The 22838-nt window shown below is 37.9% G+C and overlaps 1 protein-coding gene across 2 annotated transcripts in view; it reads left to right on the forward strand.

Moving 5' to 3' along the window:
• The first annotated feature begins 1428 nt into the window (after positions 1-1428).
• The window catches only part of ergic1 (endoplasmic reticulum-golgi intermediate compartment 1), a 39547-nt gene continuing 18137 nt past the window's right edge, over positions 1429-22838 (forward strand). For both annotated transcript variants that reach the window (XR_014031389.1, XM_081383143.1), the window contains exons 1-8: positions 1429-1623; positions 9135-9196; positions 10779-10851; positions 13635-13729; positions 18099-18223; positions 19215-19319; positions 19406-19466; positions 21993-22093. Coding sequence is in view for 1 of the 2 variants with exons in the window: in XM_081383143.1 (XP_081239269.1) it covers positions 1604-1623; positions 9135-9196; positions 10779-10851; positions 13635-13729; positions 18099-18223; positions 19215-19319; positions 19406-19466; positions 21993-22093 (642 nt within the window). In the remaining variant the exon portion in view is untranslated. The remainder of the gene's footprint in view (positions 1624-9134; positions 9197-10778; positions 10852-13634; positions 13730-18098; positions 18224-19214; positions 19320-19405; positions 19467-21992; positions 22094-22838) is intronic.

Here is a 22838-nt window from a genome sequence, read left to right on the forward strand (position 1 = left end):
GGCTATATTCAAATAAATTGATAATAGCCTATAACATTTTCTTCAAAACTATCTAAACGTTTAATGCCTGTAGGATTAAAATGTAATGCTTTTTAATGCCATTTAAGGCCTTGAATTAATTTTCGCAAAATCCATTTAATGACTTTTAATGCTTTTAAATGCCCTGCGGAAGCCCTGAAAGATACAAATTAAATAACTAATACTTTTCAGGTTTTTCAGGTAGTTCTGACAGTAGTTTTCAGGTACGTAAATTTAATAACGTAAGCAAATGTAAAATTACACTATATACTATTTAATGTATAAATTAAACATTCTTATTAAAGTTGCTAAAGTTATTCAGTCAAGAGCAGTGAGTGATTTTTTCTTTGTCCTTTGTTGTTTGATTAACATTATAAACTCAGACATGAGCAGGAATATTAGGCTCTGTCACTTTAAGAGTGAATGCACAGATCTAATACACTGATACACACGTTTACTTCCTCAACTGTTCATGTTCAGACATAACCAGGTGCTTGAATATTTAAATTGGCAAGACTTAAACTTTCGTGATGATGCAGCGCTGGCCCGTCAACTGTCCTGAGTGTCATTCACGTTTGTTCATGTTCATAGGATTCATAAAAATATTACCGGCCAACTGGCAAGTGACTGTTTCATATATTTGCCAACTTTGCATTTGGCGCTTGCATGGCAAGTATTAATTTTAGACCCTCATATGAATACTCAATTCTGATTGGTTGCAAGGGTGTCATTGGCTTGAAGTGAGTGATATATCTATAAAAAAAACATATCTATTAATGACAAACAAAAAGTTGTTGGTCAGTTAAAAAAACCATTGCATGATGTGAACCCTCAACATTCAGGTATAAAACACAAGATGTACATATTAATTTCCAATATTTCCACTTTCATGTGTAATGTTGGGATAACCCTAACCCTACATTAGTCAGTGCTGTTTCCTTTCTCAAATAAGTGATTTCTTCTGTCTGTGTGTCTGGAATCGGTGTCATATTGTATATGTCACAACTTCTGTTGAGTTTCAGCCTGTTGTGAAAAATGATTGCCTTCAATAATCCTGCCGGTTCATGACCACAATTGTTAAACCACTTGTTTAGGTAATCATATTATAATACTGACTTATTTTTCTAAGCCTGGTTATTATTATGAGATGAAGAACAGATTTTAAGTCAAGTTAAGAAGATTTCCAGAACATTCCAGAAGGTTCCCATTATTCTCTGAAAGAGAAACATCGGCGTCAGATTTACGGTGTTGTTGTTGTTGTTGTAGAAACAATGTTTGACTGTTGGACCACATAAGCGGAAGCAAAAGCAGTTTGAACTCTGTCTCCATGGGCAACGCGTTAAATTTGCACACCACAACTTATTTCTAAACCGGAAACAGAATCAGGCTGCTCGCTCCCTGTCGACCAATAGGATTGTGCAAAGCGTCCTAAGCGGATGTCACATCCGGTTTGAACAGCCGGCAGGATTGAAGGAAGAGTCAGAAGTAGCCACTTTACTACTTGTGTCGTTTATTTTTAAACACTTTAAGAGTGTAAAATACATAATTATAATATAACACACTTGATTTGAATCGCGCAGTCACAATGACTTTCGATGTGCGGAGGTGAGTAGAGGTTTGAAGCGACTCGTCTTTTCCTCTAATGCATGAATCAAACACGTCCACACTAGACACAACGGTGGTGTTTCAAACCGAGCGAGCTGCCTACTTAGACAGTGTGTTTTTAATCCAAGCGAGTCTGTAATGCACGGGAATGATGTCTAGATAGGCAGCACACTAGGTTTGTAAGACACAGCCAGTAGTTCCATGGGGAAACACTTTCTTATTTCTGTATAAATGTTCTTCAACCTGCTCTTGATAATAACTCTCTATGAAAAACTGTCTCTGTGAAGTTGTTAAATTCTCCTTATTTAGTACGATCCTAAATCAGTCTTCACTAACACATCAAAGTTTATTTCCAAGCTAAGCTCATGTCATGTTTCCATTAGACATCACATTTCTAAACCATCAATGGTGCTTGTTTGACTTAGAACTGTTGCTTTGTTATTGTAAGCTCGCTAATTCCTGTTCATACTGGTCACACACTGACTGTATAATTATGCAAATACAAAACAGGTCCCACAACATCTGAAAGTGACATTCATACATCATTCTGCTAAATGATTAAATGTAATTCTGCTGCTATATCCAAAACAAAATCCAATTATTTTTCCCTTTGGCTCACCAAGTCTGCATTTATTTGATCAAAAAACAGTAAAAACAGTGAAATATTATTACATTTTAAAACAGCTGTTTTCTATGTGAATATCTAGTAATACTATTTTCGATGAGAAGTCTCTTCTGCTCACCAAGGCTGCATTTATTTGATTAAAAATATAAAAATATTGTGAAATATTATTGTAATGTACATCATCTGTTTCCTATGTGAATATATAGTACAGTGTAATTTATTCCTGTGATCAAAGCTGAATGTTCAGCATCATTACTCCAGTCTTCAGTGTCACATGATCCTTCAGAAATCACTCTAATATGAGGATTTGATGCTCAAGAAACATTTATGATTATTATCAATATTGAAAACAGTTGTGTACAATTTTATGTCAAAATTCTTTGATGAATGGAAAGTTCAAAAGAACAGCATTTATTTAAAATAGAATTTAGTAACATTATAAGTGTCTTTACTGTGACTTTTGATCAGTTTAACTCATCCTTGATGAATAAAAGTATTGATTTATTTTATTTATTTCCCCCAAAAATAAAATTAAAATTCTTACTGACCCCAAAATTTGAACGCTAGTGTTTAATGTTACAAAAGCTTTAGATTTCAGATAGACGCTGTTCTTTTGAACTTTCTATTCATCATAGAATCATGAAATAAAAATGTAAAAAACTGTTTTCAACATTGATAATAATCATAAATGTTTCTTGATCATCAAATCCTCATATTAGAGTGATTTCTGAAGGATCACGTGACACTGAAGACTGGAGTAATGATGCTGAACATTCAGCTTTGATCACAGGAATAAATTACACTTTACTAGATATTCACATAGAAAACAGATGAATAATATTTAAATATTGAATAATATGAATAATATAATACAATAGAATAATATTTCACATTTTACTGTTTATTTGTATATCAATCAAATAAATGCAGCCTTGGTGCGTCACCAAATATATATTTACAACATTTTATTTTAGATGTGATTAATTGCGTTGAATTGATTTGACAGTAGTCCAAGTTAAATTTATCTGTAATTATTATACGTCACATATTTCTATATATTTCACATATTACATAAGTCAAGATATGAGGAAACTAGTTTAATAAAAAAAAATTGTCAGGAGCTGTAATGTAATCCAAATGCTTTTCATTTAGCATTTATTCATATTTTCCTCAAATCTAGTAGGCTAAATATAAAAATAGTCCTTCATCCTAATGATGTAGTTTGTCTTGAGACTGTAATATGACGTAGACAGATTCTGGATTAATGGATTATGTTTAATGTCTCTGGACTTTCTAAGGTGGGGAAAAGTTTCGACATTTTTTTCTCCTAGGCTATTTAGACAGTTGTTATTTGTATCTCTGAACATCCAGTGTTGTTGTCTTTGGCTGTGAAGAACAATCACACAGAGCATGTGCAGATGTAGGACTGCGAGTGTCGTAATATTGTGTCACAACACTTGAATATCGGTTGCTACGGCGACGACACAACCTTGTTTACAGTCACGCCTCCTTTCAGCTCATCTGTGGAATAATGAAAGTGACCGAGGCCTGAAGTAAACCGTCAGCATGCATGGCTTCCTCTTTAGACACACGCAGAGAGTGGTGGCGTTTGCCTGAGAATACACTCATTAACCTCCAGCGGTGTAACACACACTTTACCACAGCTTGTTCCTGTCAGCGGACCTCACAATACCACAACTGTCCAAGCAGTCCATCAAATCTGTAATAATCCACAGCGCATTTGATCGTTGATGAATCGTAAAACAGATGATGTGCAGTAATTCTGTTCTAATATTAGGGGTGTAACGAGACCCTCATGTCACGATTCGATATATATCACGATACTGAACTCATGATATGATATTATTGCATATGATAAACAGTAAAAAAGATGAACTGTTGATAAAAATGCTAGATTTTTGGTGTTATATTGTGTGTGTAAATGAATAGTCTTGGACTTGGTGCTGAAACCCAAAGCACAGGACAATAGAGACGCCAGAATAACGATATTCATGATTCTGAAGATGAAAACACTGAATTATTGTAGATGAATATGCTTGAACTCTTTCACTGACTAGATATATTTAATATAATGTCGGACACTTTTACTGGTAACATCAGATATCTGGCATTATCAGGACACACACATATTCCCCCAGCGCATTATTATACATTATATTCAACATTATATACAGTAGTTTAATACAGTACTGACACTACAACTCTGTGTTTTTTCTCACACAGTAATTTTTATTTTGAGTGAACTATCCACGATACATATTGTTGCATTTTTATATTGCGATATATTGGTACACCCCTATAAAATATACAGTGTTGAATCTGGCCCCTTTAAAGCATGTCCGCTAAACGCTCTCTTCATCCTGGGATGCTTTCGTAAACGCATGGATGCTACACACGTATTCCTGCTTTCCCACTTTGTAATAATAATATTTTGGCACATGTTTTGGTTGTGTGATAACACGTGTTTGTTGCTGTGGACAGTCGTGTGTCTGACGTATGGCCAGCTGTGGGTACATCCGAGCCTCGGGGAACGTGTAAAAGTTCCTCCTGTTGTGCAACACGCTTCTCTGAACTGTGTGCAGCTGTGTGGAGAACCAGAGGGAATCCAAGACGCCAGACTCGTTTCACTGCTATACAAGTAAAGAGATGAACATGTTTGTAGACTGAGAGGGTTTTGTACACTACTGAAAGTAAAGCTTCTTCACTGGCATCTATAGCAGTTATAACAAACGCTTCCGGTTACATTTACACTAGGGTTGGGAATCAAATATTTGTTATAAAAGTAAAATTTTAATTCCTCGTATTGATTCTTTTTGAATGCATTTTCTCTTTATGCATTTTAATATGATTTTAAAGCATTGAAGCGCACGCTGTTTTCCCAGAGCATGCACACTGTGTAGTGCGCGAGACTGAACCGAGTCGTCTTCCGCGTCTTTTTGCACGTGAATGGTCAAATACAGGCAAAAATATGTCTAAATATCCCTGTAAACAAAGTGGGTTATGTCTTAAGTGAACGTAAACAGTTGAAGTTAATGCGTGTGTATCATTGGATCCGTGTAGCTCTTAAAGTGACAGCAGCCTAATAAACCTGCTGTCGTCTCGATGATATATGGAAGCTTGTTTCCGCCACAGAATAAAACATTTTAAAAGATAATTGCGACTTTTTTTCTCAGAATTGCGAGATATAAAGTCAGAATTGCGTCTTATAAAGTCGCAATTGACCGTTCGCAAAAGCCACGCCCCCTAGTTATTGTTACTACGCCCGTCAAACAATTGAGAACCAGACATAGCCATGGCTATTGCGACTTTATTTCATGCAATTCTGACATCAAGTGTGTGATGTTTAGCAGCCCTAGTGGTGAGGTTGCGAATTGCACCCAACAGAAGTTACGGTGGCCGACAGGAAGTGATGTCGTCGTCTGAGACAGCAGAGAGTAACCAGTTCAGCAATGAGGTTTCTTTACAAAGATTAATTAAGAAATTAGGTTTACTTGATTCAGTAAAACGATATGTCATTGTGAGTATTATTGTCACCTGTTCATCATTGTGTCAGTGTTTTATTCGCTGACTTTAGCTATAGCTTCTTTACATGAAGAACAACAGTGACGAAACGCATTTGTCCATTCAGGGCCACTGTAGAAACATGTCGATGTAAGGAGACCCACGGTGTGTGTAGAGAGAAATGCCTCATTCTAAGCTAATAAACACATAACGGTTCATTATGTAAGGTCTTTACACAAAAACATAGATGTATATGATATTGCATTTCTGTCAACAGATCCTCTTAAATATCACACAGTGCACCTTTAAGGCATGAGCCGATTGTTTGTAAACTTACAAATGAGTACAAATTCATATGAATCGGCCATAAAATGGTTAAGAATTGTCATGATGATAATCTTTTGTACTGGTATAAACAGTGTAAACCATCTGAGAGTGATAATGATGCATTTCCTTAGATGGTGAGAGATGTTGTTGTTAGGCTGATCTGAATGATGGATGTGTATCGATAGGCTTGTCGCTTCTGTGGTATCTGTGGTGTATCAGTCTCCTGTACCAATGCAGGTCTTTCACAGCACTTTTAATGAAGACGTCAGTGCAGTTTAAGAACAGCGTGTCCTTCTGGGTTTCACACAGTAGGGTTAGTTGCTTTCTACATCCTGTGAGCTCTTCTCTCAGAACACTGTGAACTGTGTGTGTGTGTGTGTGTGTGTGTACAGCTTCGAGAGGAAGTCTCCCCCTCCCGCATTGCGTCAGCTTGGGTCGTTTCACTGCGAGAAATGCTCTCAGAAATATTCACAGATGTAAGTGTTTTGGGGGGTTGGAGCCGAGCGCTGATGTAGCCGTGAAGGTTTCAGAGCCCAAAAAGGGCACAAGACACTTTGAGCTGGATAGTTTGGCTTTGTTTGTGAGCTCCTTAAAAAGTCAGGGATTGAACACATTCCTGAGGGGGGTTTGATGTTGCGCATCGACTGTGCGCTTCGTTCCCGGTGTCGTCTCAAACGAACCGAGGGTTGATTCTTTTCCGTTAATAAACACCATGACTTTGACAGCTGTGCAGTGACTGTGTTCCTTATTTAATAGGATTACAAATATATTGATTCATTATTGATTCATTTTTCTGGGTCAATCAAAAGAACTATATTTTTACAGTCATATTTCACAAAACTATCCAGCTCAAAGTGTCTTGTGCCCTTTTTGGGCTCTGAAACCGTGTTTTTAGAGTGTTACGTCCGCAAGGCTTTATCGTGTTTAGACCAAACTTGGTACATGTCGTCATAAGCATGACCTGAGGTTACATGCTGTGTTTCGAAACATGGAAATTTTGCCATTTAACTTCTGAACATTTTGTCCAAAAATCATAATGGTTTTGTTAGATTCGGAGCGTCATGCCGAGTCGAATGATATCCAATTTTCCCATCTTCGAAACCGTTAGTCTGATCGAGACGAAACCACCATAGGGAAATTGGAAACATAGATAGTTAGCTATATGCTAATGGCCAAATGTCAAAATTTTGAGAGTATATGGCAAAAAAATGCAAAGTTGTTCATGGGTAATTTTTTTTATGTTCTCGTAGATATAAATGTCTATAACTCCAAAACAAAATGAGATATTTTCACCAAATTTGACACACACATGTTATGGGCTCACTCTGAGGACACATACAAAATGGTGGGATTGTGTCTCTTGTTGGCGCTATAATAGAACAAAACATGAAAGTGGCATTAAAGGGTTAGTTCACCCAAAAATGAAAATTCTGTCAGTAATTACTCACCCTCATATTGTTCCAACCCCGTAAGACCTTCGTTCATCTTCGGAACACAAATTAAGATATTTTTGATGAAATCTGAGCTATGTCTCACTCCTCCATAGGCTGCTATGTGACCGAAACTTGCTGGCCCAGAAAAGTTATTAAAGAGATCGTTAATATAGTCCAAGTGACTCCAGTGGCTCAATCTTAAGTACATCAAGCGACGAGAATACTTTTTGTGCGCAAAAACAAACAAAAATAATGACTTTATCCCACTATTCAATTCCTTCTCTCTGGACCTCTAGTTGGTTCGCGTAGTGTTTTTGCGCAGCGCGTCCGTGTTACACGTCACCACGTAGGCTCACTATTGGCCGACGCCGGTCATGTGGGTGATGCGTGATGACGTATAACACAGACGCGCAGCGCAAAAACACTACGAGGCCCAGAGAGAAGGAAATGAATAGTGGGATAAAGTCGTTATTTTTGTTTGTTTTTGCGCACAAAAAGTATTCTCGTCGCTTGATATACTTAAGTATTGAGCAACTTTTCTGGGCCAGCAAGTTTCGGTCACATAGCAGCCTATGGAGGATTCAGATATGGCTCAGATTTCATCAAAAAAATCTTAATTTGTGTTCCGAAGATGAACGAAGCTCTTACGCGGTTGGAACAATATGAGGGTGAGTAATTACTGACAGAATTTTCATTTTTTGGGTGAACTAACCCTTTAACTACAATTCAGCATTATGATATAAAATGCTATACTTTACAAATGCGTTGGTGATCCATTACGAAAGTCAGTATGTGCCACCATTAAATCATATTGTTAGTTGCTGTACATATGAGTTTTCAGCCATTTAGCCTAAAATCATCTTTAAATGTCTTCAATTGCTCATTGTTGCAGTTGATCTAACACTCCCAGGCATGTCTTGTTGTTTTTTCTTCTTTGCGCTTGGCCCCGATAATTGCCGCTTGCAGCTATATTGTTTAATATGTAGGCTATGTGCCATGTACTGGCTAAAACATGTTAGCGATTTGCTAATTCATGGCTTGTTTTTCTAAAAGACTGTATTGCCTTAAAAACTTTAAGCCTGCTTACCTAAAAAGCTAAAACTGCTTTAAACTTCAAAGTTTGACCAATTTTATTTGACTTTATTTAGTTGTTATTGTTATATTCATGAAAATAACTTTAACATTACTTACTTAAATAAAAAAAAAAATTAAAAGAACTTTGAAAGAAGCAAGCGACCAAAACGTCAAACTGCAAGTAAATGAATGTTGTTTTAAAGATGCATAGCTAGTCTGACGGGTTTTTTCCGAGTGTGTGTGTGTGTGTGGTTGTGAAATGTCCATTGTTTGCTCCCTGACCCGTGACGGGTGTGTGTGGACCGCACTGAGGCCCGAGGGTCGGGATCGTGAAGCGGGGTTGAGGAGGTGTAGCTCCAGGAGCGGAGGGGTCATGCCAGACTGTTGCGTCTGAGACTACAGCCCATACTTCACATTCCTCAACTGCTCTGTAATGCGCTGGGAACACAATGTGCTCTCACACACACACAGGAGAACACAGTGTTTACCTTTCTTTTCTTTCCCTCTTCCCCTCTTTCTCTTCCTTCCAGGTTCGACATCTACAGGAAAGTGCCTAAAGATCTCACCCAGCCCACATACACCGGAGCGTTCAGTGAGTGCTGATGTTTATAATGCCTATTTCCCATCATCCACTCCAATCACCCAATATCTCGCTTCATCTGGCACTGGTTTACAGCCTGTTGCTCATCTGCCGCTTCCAGCTTTGATCCACAGTTTTCCCAAACCAATTTGCTGACTCAGTTTCTAGTTTCCTAACTGTTGTCCTGCATATATGCCTCATTGTTCCCTCAATTTTCGTAAGGATGGATGTTTGTAACATTAGGTGTTGCCGTTTGACTCACGATGATATAATACACACTCACACTCACACACACACACACTCATTACTATGGGCCCTGTCCTTTGTTGTTGTGGCCTCGAGGGAATAACTTCATGTTTAGTCATGTTTCCCGAGACCAACCCTGAACGCGACCTAAATATTTTGCTGATAAACCGGTTCTGCATGTGAATAAGATATCAGGGTAAATATCTGTGGTTTGAAAGGTAAACAGACGTGACTTTTAAGTTAGATAATGTTCGGACTTTTAAAGCTTTTCCTTAGCTAACAAAACGGAAACGGGAAAGAAAAATCAATAGTCCCTTCGATTTAATCAACTGTGTTTTTAAAGTTAATATAAAGGATGCGAAACAGACAATTAGCTAAAATCAATGTGATTTAATCAGCCCTGTGTTATAACGTCATCTTGTCTAGTTTAATCGACTGTCTTCAAAGCTTTTTAGTGTAGTTAATATAACTACAGTAAACTGAAAGGAAAATCAATCATTGACATGTAAATCTTTCCCAGTATTATCCTCATAAATGTGGAACAAGTGATATAGCCCATGATGAACCTGAGTCCGTGAGCGAATGTGTCATAGCGACACGCCTTATTGTTTGTGTTATAGCTAAACATTAGCTTGTGTAAACTGGAATGAACCGGAGTCTCAGGATGACGTGTCAACCACAGAGTCACATGACCTGAGACTCACTGGAGACGGTCTCCATGTAAATATGCACTCGCTGCTTCTTACTTTGACTCATCTGGTCACACGTTGAACACGTAACGATTACATTAACCAGAGCAATAAAGCCACGAACGTTGATGCGCCTTAGGCAACGGCCTGTTGACTTTCACACACACACTCATTTTGCATAGTCAGATATAATTTAGAGAAATGATGTCACTGCTAATGAGTTGATTTCAGCAAACACGGACGGAAAATGTCACTGTAACACTTTACATAAGGTTCATTACTTAACATTAGTTAACATGAACTAAGAATGAACAATACTTCAGCATTTATTAATCTTAGTTCATATCAATTTCAACATTCACTAATACGTTAATAAAATCTAAGGTTGTATTTGTTAACATTAGTTAATGCACTGTGAACTGACATGAACAATAAACAGCTGTATTTTTATTAACTAACATTAACAACGATGAATAATTACAGTAACAAATGTATTGCTCATAGTTAGTTCATGTTAGTTAATGCTAATGTAATGTAACATGTAACTACATGTTAGTAGTTCATGTTAAACTAAAGTTAACTAATGAACCTTATTGTAGAGTGTTACTGATGTTACTCTAGGGTGAAAGTGATGTCTCTAATGTTGTGTTGTGCCTCAGTTTCAGTGTGCTGCTGCGTCTTCATGCTGTTCCTCTTCCTCTCAGAGCTGACAGGATTCATCGCTACAGAAATGTATGTATGAAAGCTGTAATCAAACATGCCTGTGCTGAGATTATAATGAAGAGAACAAGGTCTGGTTTAAAATCTAAAACCGGTATCATACATTTGGCTACTTTATTTCCCACTTTATATCAAGTCTCTTTAACTACTATGTAATAACAACATTTATTACAGTGCTCTTTTTGTGTACACACAATTTTTATGTTGTGCTTGTATATATGTTTCCTACTCGAATATCTAACGATACAAATGTTAATGGGATTTTTATATAGTATATACTCTTATTATGTCCATAAATGGACCAAGGTGAACGTATTCGTCGAGTACAAATATTTACGTTTATGTACTACAGTTTACAGTAATTGCAAATGTTATCAGAAAAGATGATTGGCTCTTTTAAAACCGGCATGAAATCAAAATTTTATGTTGTTTACATTGTTAGTTCATCCATGCAAGTTAATTCACAAAAAACAGTGTTTTCGTGACCTTTAATCGAAACCCGTCAGGAGTGGCCATCTCTGATGACGTCAGTTTGACAGCTGTCGGTCTGCCGAATGAAACGCCTACTGTTATAGATCCAATCAATTCCCAGTGGAAAGAAACAAGCCATGTGGATTCACTCGGAACATGTGTCGCATTACCGAAGTAAAGTCGGTCTCAGCTTCCGGTTCACGCAGACGTTAAAGGTGCAGTGTGTAATATTGACAGCTAGTGGCTGAAATGGGTATTATTGGAGAGCGTTGTTTCCCCGCTCCCTCCTCCTCATGCGGGTTGCCAGTTCAAAGGGGACATAACACACAGGTTAATCTCGTGTTAATCTTGAGTACATATATAGTAGTACTGCATTTTAGTTTAGTTCACTGAAGTTTAGGTACAGAAATACTTTGTCATACGTCCAACTCGTTTTTTTTTTAAAGCTTTGGCCACGTTTAGCATGAGAATCCAACTCTTTTAACAGTGTAAATAAGTCAGAATGTATGAAATAGCATTAGGTATCCCCTTTCAGGACACGCAAAAGAAACGAGCGTAATGGACAATGGAAAGGAACGCTTTAGGGCGGGTGTAATCTGCGATCACTGACCCAGTTTGTGTGCTGGCTTCATCGCTGTGTTTTCGGCCAGCTGGCAACCCGAGGTGTCGAAACATTATTGGGTGCATTTGCAGTGGGCCTGATTACAGAACTAAACAAGAACAGACATTCAGAGATGGAGCGCACGTTTCAGAAGCAGAGTAACTGGCTGAAGCATTGCTTTTTTAGAGAAACAAGTTACATGTGAATTTAGTATGTTTCCTAAATATCTGCAAACATATTATAGTATTTTTATGTTTTAGTACAGTCAAAAAATGACATACAGCACCTTTAACTGAAGCCTGGCACCTCCAGATCTCACAACCATATCCACCTTATTTTGCAACTTGGAAGTAGCCTAATCTATTCTTTGTGAACGTGCGAGACTTAAAGTCCCCCGTATCAATAATCTTCTCCCTTAAAACTCATCTTTGATCACCAAAATTACATATTTAAACGTTATTTTCTTGAAAAATGTTTCTTCATGCCTTAAAATATCATGAATGTAACTCGACACCCTTGCCTCATTTAGTATCCGCGGTTCTATGAATATGCAAATGAGCCCCGCCTCCACTCACTCACTCAGCTCAGAGATCCACTGGTTGACGATCACACGTTGATCTGATTGGTTACAAGGTAGTTTGTGACGTCAGAAACACCAGCGATTTCAAAGCGTGTGTTTGAGACTGTCTTTGGTTCACTGCAGTTTTAAGGAGGAAATACTCAGCAATGCTGTCGACTTATGAATTTACACATGGTTTGTCTTAAAGCAGATTAGAAACACCACATAGACACATAAACAACATTAAAAGCTGGATTTTCACCACAAGGGGACTTTAAGATTCATTAGCCATTATAGGGAAATAACTAGAAGAGTAACAAAGTGCAGTGAACTTTAAAACCATTTGTGCTACAAACCATTGTTTCTGATAATAAATTAAAATAATATAATAACAAATACCATTTTGTAATATCAAGTAGCATAACGGACAGTTTTTGTACAGCTAAAAATAAATGAAAGTGAGTGAGACCCGAGACTTGGTAATAAATGAATCCGCTCTAATGTTAAAAATAAGGTTTGTGTGTTATTTCTACAATAGTCTCCTCCTTTTATTCATTGACTAAAAGTTGAGTTGTTATTGTTTAAAATAAGCATTGAAGCAGTTCTGTTTAAAAATATTAATATTTGAAAATGTTTTCCCACCCCAGATCAATGTCAGTGGTGCAACCAACATGTAGCCTTTTTGCTGTAAGAAAGAAAGTCTTAAAACAGGAAATGATGTCACAGAAATCACTCTTAAAAATAGGATGTTTTGAGCTTTTTCTGACATGGAAAAAGTAGCTTGTTAATATAAATAGCTCAACCTCAAGAACGGGTCAGGACATTCACGACTCCTTTTTCTTTTCTTTTTTTTTTTTAATAAAAATATTTTAGTTAGCAAAAATGTTTAATTTTCAAATGAATCTTGAGATGTTTTTTATCTGCATTCACACTGACTTTCTGACCCAAGTCTGACCTCGGTTTGACACAAGACATAGACTTCGCTGTCTGTTTGTCAACTTCTTTCATGTGTTCATCGGGGGAAGTGAGGAAACCAAACCTGCACTTAATGTAATTCTGGCCTTTTACTGTCAAGCTTGGATCTTTAACTTCATCGGATGACCTGATGACCTTTACAGTGTCAGAACTGCACTGAATGCATGTGTCTTCATGTGTGTTTTACAGAGTGAATGAACTGTATGTGGATGACCCTGATAAGGACAGTGGGGGGAAGATAGAAGTGAGTTTAAACATCAGTTTGCCAAACTTACACTGTGATTGTGAGTATATACATAAAATACATAAATACTCTTCTGAATGATGTTTTTCTGTCCTCATGTGTATCACATGATCCGCTGTTGACATGTTATGAGTGTTGTTTGGAGCGTTAGCTGCGAGTTTACTGTTGGTATGGGATCATAATTCGTTGACGTAGATTAAGAGAGGAAACGATGCTCGTTGGCCTCCCACACGAGTCTCGTTCTGAGTATCGTGTTCATGCATGGTTTTCTCTCAGACGGATTAGGATAGACCTTTTACCTCAGTCAGACGCGCTGTTTTGAAACCCAACAGGAAATCGAATGGTCATACGTGAGCAAGCGTATGAGGAAATGACATTCTTATATTTGTTAATGCATCTGCACAATGATTTGCCAAACTATTTGATTGTCATGTTTGCGTAAATGATTCAGTCACATAACCTTTTTCCTATTGTGACTTAAGAGATAGTCACTTGTTATTTGGATTTGGGCTGGGCGATCACATGACTTTGCTGGTGAAACAAAATTAACCAACACTGTGAATATCACGGTTATTTTTTATCAGGTATACTGTCATGTGCTAAAAATGGTTAAATATTATTTCCTGTGTTCATTTATTGGAAAGTGTGGTTATTGATTATATTTAATCGGCTTTTAGATGCATCAAATTTGTAATTATGTATTGCATATTTTGTTTTTGTGACTTTATTCAAAATAAATTGGAAAAAATATAGTTTTATAGCTTATCATATACAAGATCTCAGCAATTACATCAATATTGAGAGATGACAAATGGCTGAAATTTGTTTTTTTTCTAAACCCTAATTAGGATCATATAACAATGGATCCAGTGATTAGTTTCACCAAGCATTTAATCATTCAGCATTCAGACACTTATCCAAAGCAACTTACAAATGCTTCTTCTTCATGACTGGTTTAAGCAGATAAAGGGACAGTTCACCCAACAATGAAAGTTCTGTCATCATGTACTCTCCCTCAAGTTGGTCCAAACCTGTGTGTTTCTCTTTCTTCTGCTGGACACAAAAGATACTTTGAAGAATATGGGCAATCAAACATCCACACCAAACTACCATGGAAGTCAACTGGGTTCATCAGCTGTCGGGTTTCCGACATTCTTCACAATACCTTCTTTTGTGTTCAGCAGAAGAAAGAAATTCATTCAGGTTTAGAGGTGAGGGTGAGTAAATATTGATTCAACTCATCGTCATGTTAATAAAAATAAATAATGGAAACAGACAGAAAACTGATGCCTCGTTCTATTTACAACGTAGTGAAATGAAGGACAAATGCTTTGCAACCGGCACTTTCTTGCAAAAAAAAGTATATATATATATCTAAGTTGAAATTTGTGTGTAAAGTGGCTTGTTTCTGAAGGTCAGCGCCCTCAGAGGAATTGTGGTCACCTCTGATGTCACTCTGGGCAGATCCTCAAAAGTTTGGAAAGACATTTGCAACCGGCTGTTTCACACACATTACACAAAGGCCAAACTATGTTCAGAACAACATCGTGAGCCGTCCTCATGGGTGAGAAATAGGGGTTTTGCCTATTATGGAAGAGGTTTTTCTCTTTAATGGAGCATCTGTGACTGAAACCCGAGTCTTTCTGCCCTTGTTATGAGTCATGAAGACCAGCCTCGCTGTGATCCGATTAATGCCCTCATTTACAGTTTTCAAAAGTAGAAATCGAGTTTTACCTTTTCTGAAGAATGTGTCAGAGGGTATTTCCCATGCAAAAGGCTGGTTGCTAGGGCACTGAATGCCTCTTTGAGTGGTTGCTAAGGTGCTGTGGTTGGTTTTCTGGTGGTTATTTAGTGGCTTTTTCAAGTCGCTGTGAAATTCTGACAGTTTTGGGGGTTTTTTTTGCTCACTTTATTGTCTTCTAGATGAAAGTCTGATTATAAGAGCAATAATATTGTATAAATGAATCATAAGACATTAAAATTAATTCCATAGTAAATGATAATTGATGATGCATTTCATGAGATATCCTCGGAAACGGATGTTTCTCGTAAAACTACATGGGGCTTTTTCACGCTTTGCTAAATTATTTATTTCTGTAGACATACACATCGTTCCCTCCTTTACAACGTCACTTTTCAACACTCGTGTGTTTGTGGAAAATGTGGATGCTTTTTCCTTTCGCCGCTTGCTGAGAAACCCATGCAAGACCTTTAGTGTTCTGGGCACACGTCAGATTGCACTTAAAAGGGCAATGAAAGGTTTCCATTCGCACATTTACCCCTTAACGAGTGGAGATCGTGTGGTTGTAGTTTACTGGATTGAGTCTAAGCTGTAGATGTCGTGGTTTAAGTCTTCCAGTGCCTAATCAGTGTGAGCGACCAGAGCTTTACTTCACTGGGAATTGTCAAACTCCCTGGAAAACTTTAATGGATTCATTCTTCCATTCAGTTTCTGGCTGGCCTTTCATTTTTTGCACTTTTGAGATCATGAATCGTAATCGTACCTGTCATCATAAGAGGAAAGAGCCGGTGTTGCTTTCTCTGGAAGGCAGTCCTAAAATAGCCTTGGGCCACTGGACAACATGCTCTTAGTATAACACACCACAGCGTCAGAAGATCTGCTACGACACACTGGGAAAGGTCGAATGAACAGTTGTGCTTAATGATTTTTGCTGCAACATGAACTTGTTCAGGATGGTTCACCCAAAAATAACTTGGCCTATAACTGTCAAGATCCAAAAAACTCCATAGGCCCTGTCTACACTGAGATGAGTTTTGGTGGATCGGATCACAAGTAGAGGAGGGACATATCCCATTAACACCTGGTGTTTAAATCTCTTCTGTCCACTTTCAGCCACTTCTGTCCTGATTTCTTCAAGGGGAGGGTGAATATATGGGTTTTTCAGATCTTTAAATCTAATGGACTAAAATAAGCTTATGCAATTTACATATGAATGTAAACATCAGCATCTTTCATTTGTGCGCAGTCTCAAGACCAGTCGAACGCTGTGAGTGTGTGTTAGAAATCAGGAATGGTGAGAACATTGTGCATGGCACGTTTCTCATCTTCAAACCAAACTTGTATCTAGCCCGTCTGGCTCGAGCGTTTCCCATAATGTCACGCATGAGGTCAGCAGACGGAGAGAAGATGGTGTTTAGTGGCTGTTTGAGCACATTCGACCACATGAGCGTTTACACTAGTAAAGCAGTGTGTGTTTAACTCCCTCTGGAAGTGCTGGAGAGTGGACGAGCTCAAAGCGTCTCAGACCCGCTTACACCTGTGTTTAGAGTCGTCCACTTCTGATCCGATCCACCAAAACACATCTCAACACCTGGAGTAAACAGGGCTATAAAGATGTCACAGCAGTGAGTCCTCATGGCTCATTACAGGTCTACTAAAGCCAAACACTTGGAGGAACAACTCCACTTCAATCACTGAAATCTGCCATAACTCTCAAATGTGCTTCAAACTCGCCTTGACTCTGTTTTCTTCCTGTATGTTGTTGAGTGCACTGCGTTTCCAGCTTCATGCAGATTAAAAAGGTTTTCACATCTACCAGGAGTTGTTTTAGATGTACTTTTCCTTTTAATCAACATCCCGAGTCAAACTTTAACATTTCTGAATGTTATTACAAGAGATAACTTCAAAATAAGTGTTCCACTAAGAAAGTCACCAAAGCAATGTTTGATCTTTAAACAGATGTAAAAAATGTAATCCTTTTGAATGTCTTAAGTGTCTTTTTTGGGACCTCTGTACAGTCAAACCAAATATTATTCAGACACCAGATATATTTTGTGATATTTATTTACTTGTGTGTGCAGGACACTATAGTTAATTTATATAAGTGAGGAGAGCAAAATAAAGTAAACTGTGATGTATAATACAGATAAATTCTTCACTCAGTGACTACCAGTAACATTTATAAAAAACTGGGACCAAAAATGATTCGGACACTTTGAGCTGATCATGTTTTGCTGAAGTGTGTTTTCTGTAATAACTAATGCTCTTTTTACACACAGACTGAACACAATGAAGCATTGCTTGGTGATTGGTTGAGCTAAACTGGTATTATCTAATAGTGTAGTTAAATTTAACAGCTGACAGATATTCAACATAACTCATGTGTGAGACAGTCTAACAGAAGGACGGACTAAACCAGTCAAATATCAACTGAGTTCATAACTCTGAGTTCTGCTCATATTTTATCACCATTGTCTAAACTATAGCGAATAAACTGATAATGTGAGAAATGTTGAAGTGTCTGAATAATGTTGGTTTGACTGTATCTTCATCACCGGTGACGTTGTTGAAGAAACTGTCCTTTTGTACAATGTAAATGAAAACTGTCCCTCTCCAATGGTCTGTGTGTGTGTCGCTCTTCTCCTCTGCTCCTCCTCTGTGTGTGCAGTGGTGGGTTTGGACATCCAGGACGAGATGGGCCGGCATGAAGTGGGTCACATAGAGAACTCGATGAAGATGCCTCTTAACAACGGCCACGGCTGCCGCTTTGAAGGAGAGTTCAGTATTAATAAAGTAAGAGATGCCTGACGTCACTTGAACTCAACCCTTATTGTCGGTCGGGTGTTGAGTGTTTCCTGTGGAACTGCTCATCGTAAGACTAGAAGCCGTATCGAGTTTCATTGGCGTCCTTGTAGATTCAAAACATTTTTGCTTTCTCTCTAGTGGAGATTGTATCTGATGTGTTTGCCTGTATGATAACGGACCAGTTGCCCCACGGTTCGGCACGCATGTGATCCTCAGATTAACTGCTAAATTTAACCATCATAGACTGAAAGTTTATCATTTGGACTTGTTTTGTCTTGCCAGTTTACACATTCAAACTATTTTAAGTGCAGAAGAAGAGACGAAAATCAGGACTCGTGCGTTATCTGTGCGCAGAGAGAGAGAGAGATGCGTGTTTCAGAGAGCGCTCGGACACCGAATTGATTCCTCTTTCGCGTTTCCATGCCCTTGAACAGACACATACACAAAATAATGTTAGAAAACTCGTCTAAATACCTGTCTCTGCAAGTAATCTATCGGTTATGTTATAAGTGAAGTGAACCGTTTGTCAGTTTATTCGGTCTTAAAGTGACGGCAGCCTAATATTCCTGCTGTTGTCTGTCATTAATGTTAATAAAATGACAACATACAGCTTTAACAAATTTCTACAGTGAACAAAGTGTTATTTTACATTAGGCTTAATTATTAATTTCTGTACCTGAATACTAGTGTTAGACTTTGGTATTTAGGATTCATCTCTGCTTGTAATCTGTGTATTTGTTATTTAATTACTGACTGTTCACTTGTTTTTATTAAATGTTGAACTGTATCAGTTAGGCTAGTAGTTTTTGATGCAGTATCAGAGAACTTCAAGTGAGCTTCAAGTAATAAATGAAAAGCAAAGTTGATTTTTTGCTGATCCGAAAAACGATCTGATCCGTAGCTCAGAAACCGTAAGTGATCTGAACCGTGAATTTTGTGACCCGCTCCAGCACTAATGATAAGTTGTGTTGTTCTTCAGGTTCCAGGAAACTTCCACGTGTCGACACACAGCGCGACGGCTCAGCCCCAGAGCCCTGACATGACCCACGTCATACACAAACTGGCCTTCGGGGAGAAGCTTCAGGTCGGCAGGCCGTCGTCAGTCAGTGAGAGATGAAGGACGATGTAAAACCAACATGAATAAGTCATTGTGATGTCGTTGAATTGCAGGTGCAGCATGTCCGGGGGGCGTTTAATGCGTTAGGGGGAGCCGACAGACTTCAGTCCAATGGTATGTCTTTAGCCTTCTATATATATATAGTCTGGGTCAATGACGTGACACAGTAACATTTTAGTTTTATATATTTGTTTGTTTAAAAGTCATTGAAAATGCACTTCATGTATACAATGACTTGATTATACCTTTTCTATGATGGACGCTTTCATTTTTGGGGGGGAATAGTCAAAAATGTCAGGTTGCGCATATATAATAAAAAAAGCCATATTAAAATAATTAAATTCTTGAAAAGAAAAAGACTTTAAGTATTCACAATCATGGTTACACTTTATGATAGGTTTCATCAGTTAAAGGTACACTATGTAAAAAAAAAAAATAAGTATTTAAAACTATCAAAATTTAAATAATGAGTCAATAACACTTATAAGTGTTTATATTTTAGACCTGAAGGGACTGTTTTCACGGGGAAATTGCGTACATGCGTCACTTGTGCGTGTGTGTCTCGTCATATCTTTAAATAGAGTAAAGTTGCTCCGACTGCTTTGATGTGTGTGTGTGTGTGTGTGTGTGTGTGTGTGTGTGTGTGTGTGTTGTAATGCATAATATCATTTCATAATTAGAACTTAAGTTAAAATGCATTGCACATTGCAGCATAAAACAGGAAGTGATATCATGACTGTGTGTCGAGGGCAATAAATCTCATGAAATATCTGGCAAGGCAAGACTGGTTGTTCATTTAGAGTGACTCGCTATAAATTGTATGAATTTTTTTATTTTTTATTAATCATAATATTTGGGGAAAAATTAAGATTTTTTAGTGGACACTTTAACTTGCCAATAAAGGCCTGTTAAAACCAAGAACAAAAACTATTAAAACAACCATAACAATAACTATATTATCGTTCACACCAATGTACGATATGGCTCTGTTTCTTATAATCGCTGCAGTCGCTTCAAATGCTCGAGATTCTCAAAGCAGGATGGATTCTGATTGGCTGTCGGTGTTTTTATTGTTCATCACCTGGGAAAAAATCATTCTGATTCCAGCAATATCGTTACAGTTGTTGTGTGGATTACACTATTATAGTTAGAACAATAGTTGAACCTTTATAGTTATAGTTCTCGTCTTTGGTGTGAACGGGCTTTAAAGGGGTCCTGATGTAAAATAAGTCTCTGATGTCCCCAGAGTGTGTATGTGAAGTTTTAGCTCAATTTATTTTTCATAATTTTTTATAGCATGTTAAAATTGTCACTTTTTGAGGGTGAGCAAAAACACGCTGTTTAAATGCAAATGAGCGGCTGCTCCCGGCACAGAGGGCAGAGCTTCAAGAGCTTGTGTGTGTGTGTGTGTGTGTGTGTGTGTGTGTGTGTGTGTGTGTGTGTTAGCAGCTCCGATTACCTCACACACACAAACTGAACATTTCAAAAACTTCTGAATGGTTAGTTGATGAGTTTATGTAGCTTATGTGTAGTTATCTTCTAGTCATTAATTAGCATATTCTGTCTTGATAATCTATAAATCATGTTCAGGGGGCGGGGTTTATGTAAATTCTAGGGTTGGTGATGTCACTAACCCGGGAGGAATGTGGTGTAGTCTCTACCAGCCGTTTGTTGTAGTCCTTAAAAAGCGATTTCTTTAAAAGCAAATATCTCCCTTTGCTTCGAACTTTGAGTGTTGTAACTTTGCAGATGTTGTTTATGATCAAACAGCAACATTACACACTAACTAAAGTTAGAAAAGTCAAATCATAATCAACCACCCCTTTCCACCCCATAATCCACCCCATAATCAACAGTTGTACCAAATAGTTCACCAAATATTTTGCCCCAGATAATCCAAAGAATGCTCATAGCCATACGATCTGAGGCGTCACTGATGTCCGGAGTGCAAATGTTGCAGGGCGAGTAACATGCCAAGATGAAACCCTTTGAGTTCAGAGTTTGTTCAAACCCGTAAGAATGAGCAAAAGCACAGCACTATTGCCAGAGCGTCCGACTCGTGTAACTGAGAGTGTCTGACCACCCAACACAAGTCACACAGATTGAATTACAAAACAGCACAGAAATAGTAGAGAAGTAGTACGTCACTCGGATGAAATAATCCCCCATCCTGTCTGGGACATCAACCTGACAGATCTGCAGGAAAACACTGAATACACACGACCAGTCTAAAGATTGGGGTCGGTCTCTTCTGCTCACCACAAAAAAAATACAACAACAAAAAACAGTAATATTGTTAAATATTATAGTAATGTAAATCAGCTGTTTTCTATGTGAATATATAGTAAAGTGTAATTTATTCCTGTGATCAAAGCTGAATGTTCAGCATCATTACTCCAGTCTTCAGTGTCACATGATCCTTCAGAAATCACTCTAATATGAAGATTTGATGCTCAAGAAACATTTATGATTATTATTAATGTTTTTTTGTTGTTGTATTTTGAATCAAATAAATGCAGCCTTGGTGAGCAGAAGAGACTTCTTTTAAAAACATAAAAAATCGAACCGACCCCAAACGTTCGACTGGTAGTGTGTGTGTAACTTCCAGATAAATAAAGCCATGCGTTTGTCTTCCTTCAGCTTTAGCATCTCACGATTACATTCTCAAGATCGTCCCTACGGTGTACGAGGACCTGGGAGGCAAGCAGAGGTTTTCCTACCAGTACACCGTGGCAAACAAGGTAATCTGAGACACACACACACACACACACATGTGAAGTCTAAATATAAGAGCGCTGTGCTGATGCCTGTGGTTTCTATCGACGCTGGATGAATTATGGCTGTCTTTTATGAAGCACCACCTCTGAAGACACTTGAGGACGTGTGTGTTGGTGAGATGTGTGTTAATGTGAGGGCGTGTGTGTTGGTGAGATGTGTGTTAATGTGAGGGCGTGTGGTGTGAACGTACTGAGAAACTGTACTCTGAGTGTCCGAGGTTTCTCCAGAAGCAGCTGGCTTGATATAGGTGTGATTATAGACGTTTATAGAGTGATCTTCAGCCGTTCTCTTTAATCGCACTGCTTTAGGCCAAAGGCTGTGTGTGTATTTGACATTGAATCATTTTTACTGGCAGTGAGTGTTTATTTCCCACACCGTTGAACTACTTTTAAGTTGTTGGGGCTTTTTTCCCCTTTTGTTGTAGGGTTTCACATAATGCATACGTTTTTATCCATTTTGTATTTTTATTAGGTTATGTTATTCTTAACTGAAGTAATTATGAAATCAATAATACTAAATATTAGGGGTGTGATGATGCCCTCATGTCACGATTCGACACATATCACGATACTGAACTCACAATGCAATATTATTGCAATATTCCAAGACATATGATAAAAGGTTGAGCTGATTAAAATGCTAAATTTGGTGTTACATTGTGTGTGTAAATGAATAGTCTTGGACTTGGTGCTGAAACCCAAAGCACAG

This window comes from Scardinius erythrophthalmus (genome assembly GCF_964197995.2).
Source record: "Scardinius erythrophthalmus genome assembly, chromosome: 13".
NCBI lineage: Eukaryota > Metazoa > Chordata > Actinopteri > Cypriniformes > Leuciscidae > Scardinius > Scardinius erythrophthalmus.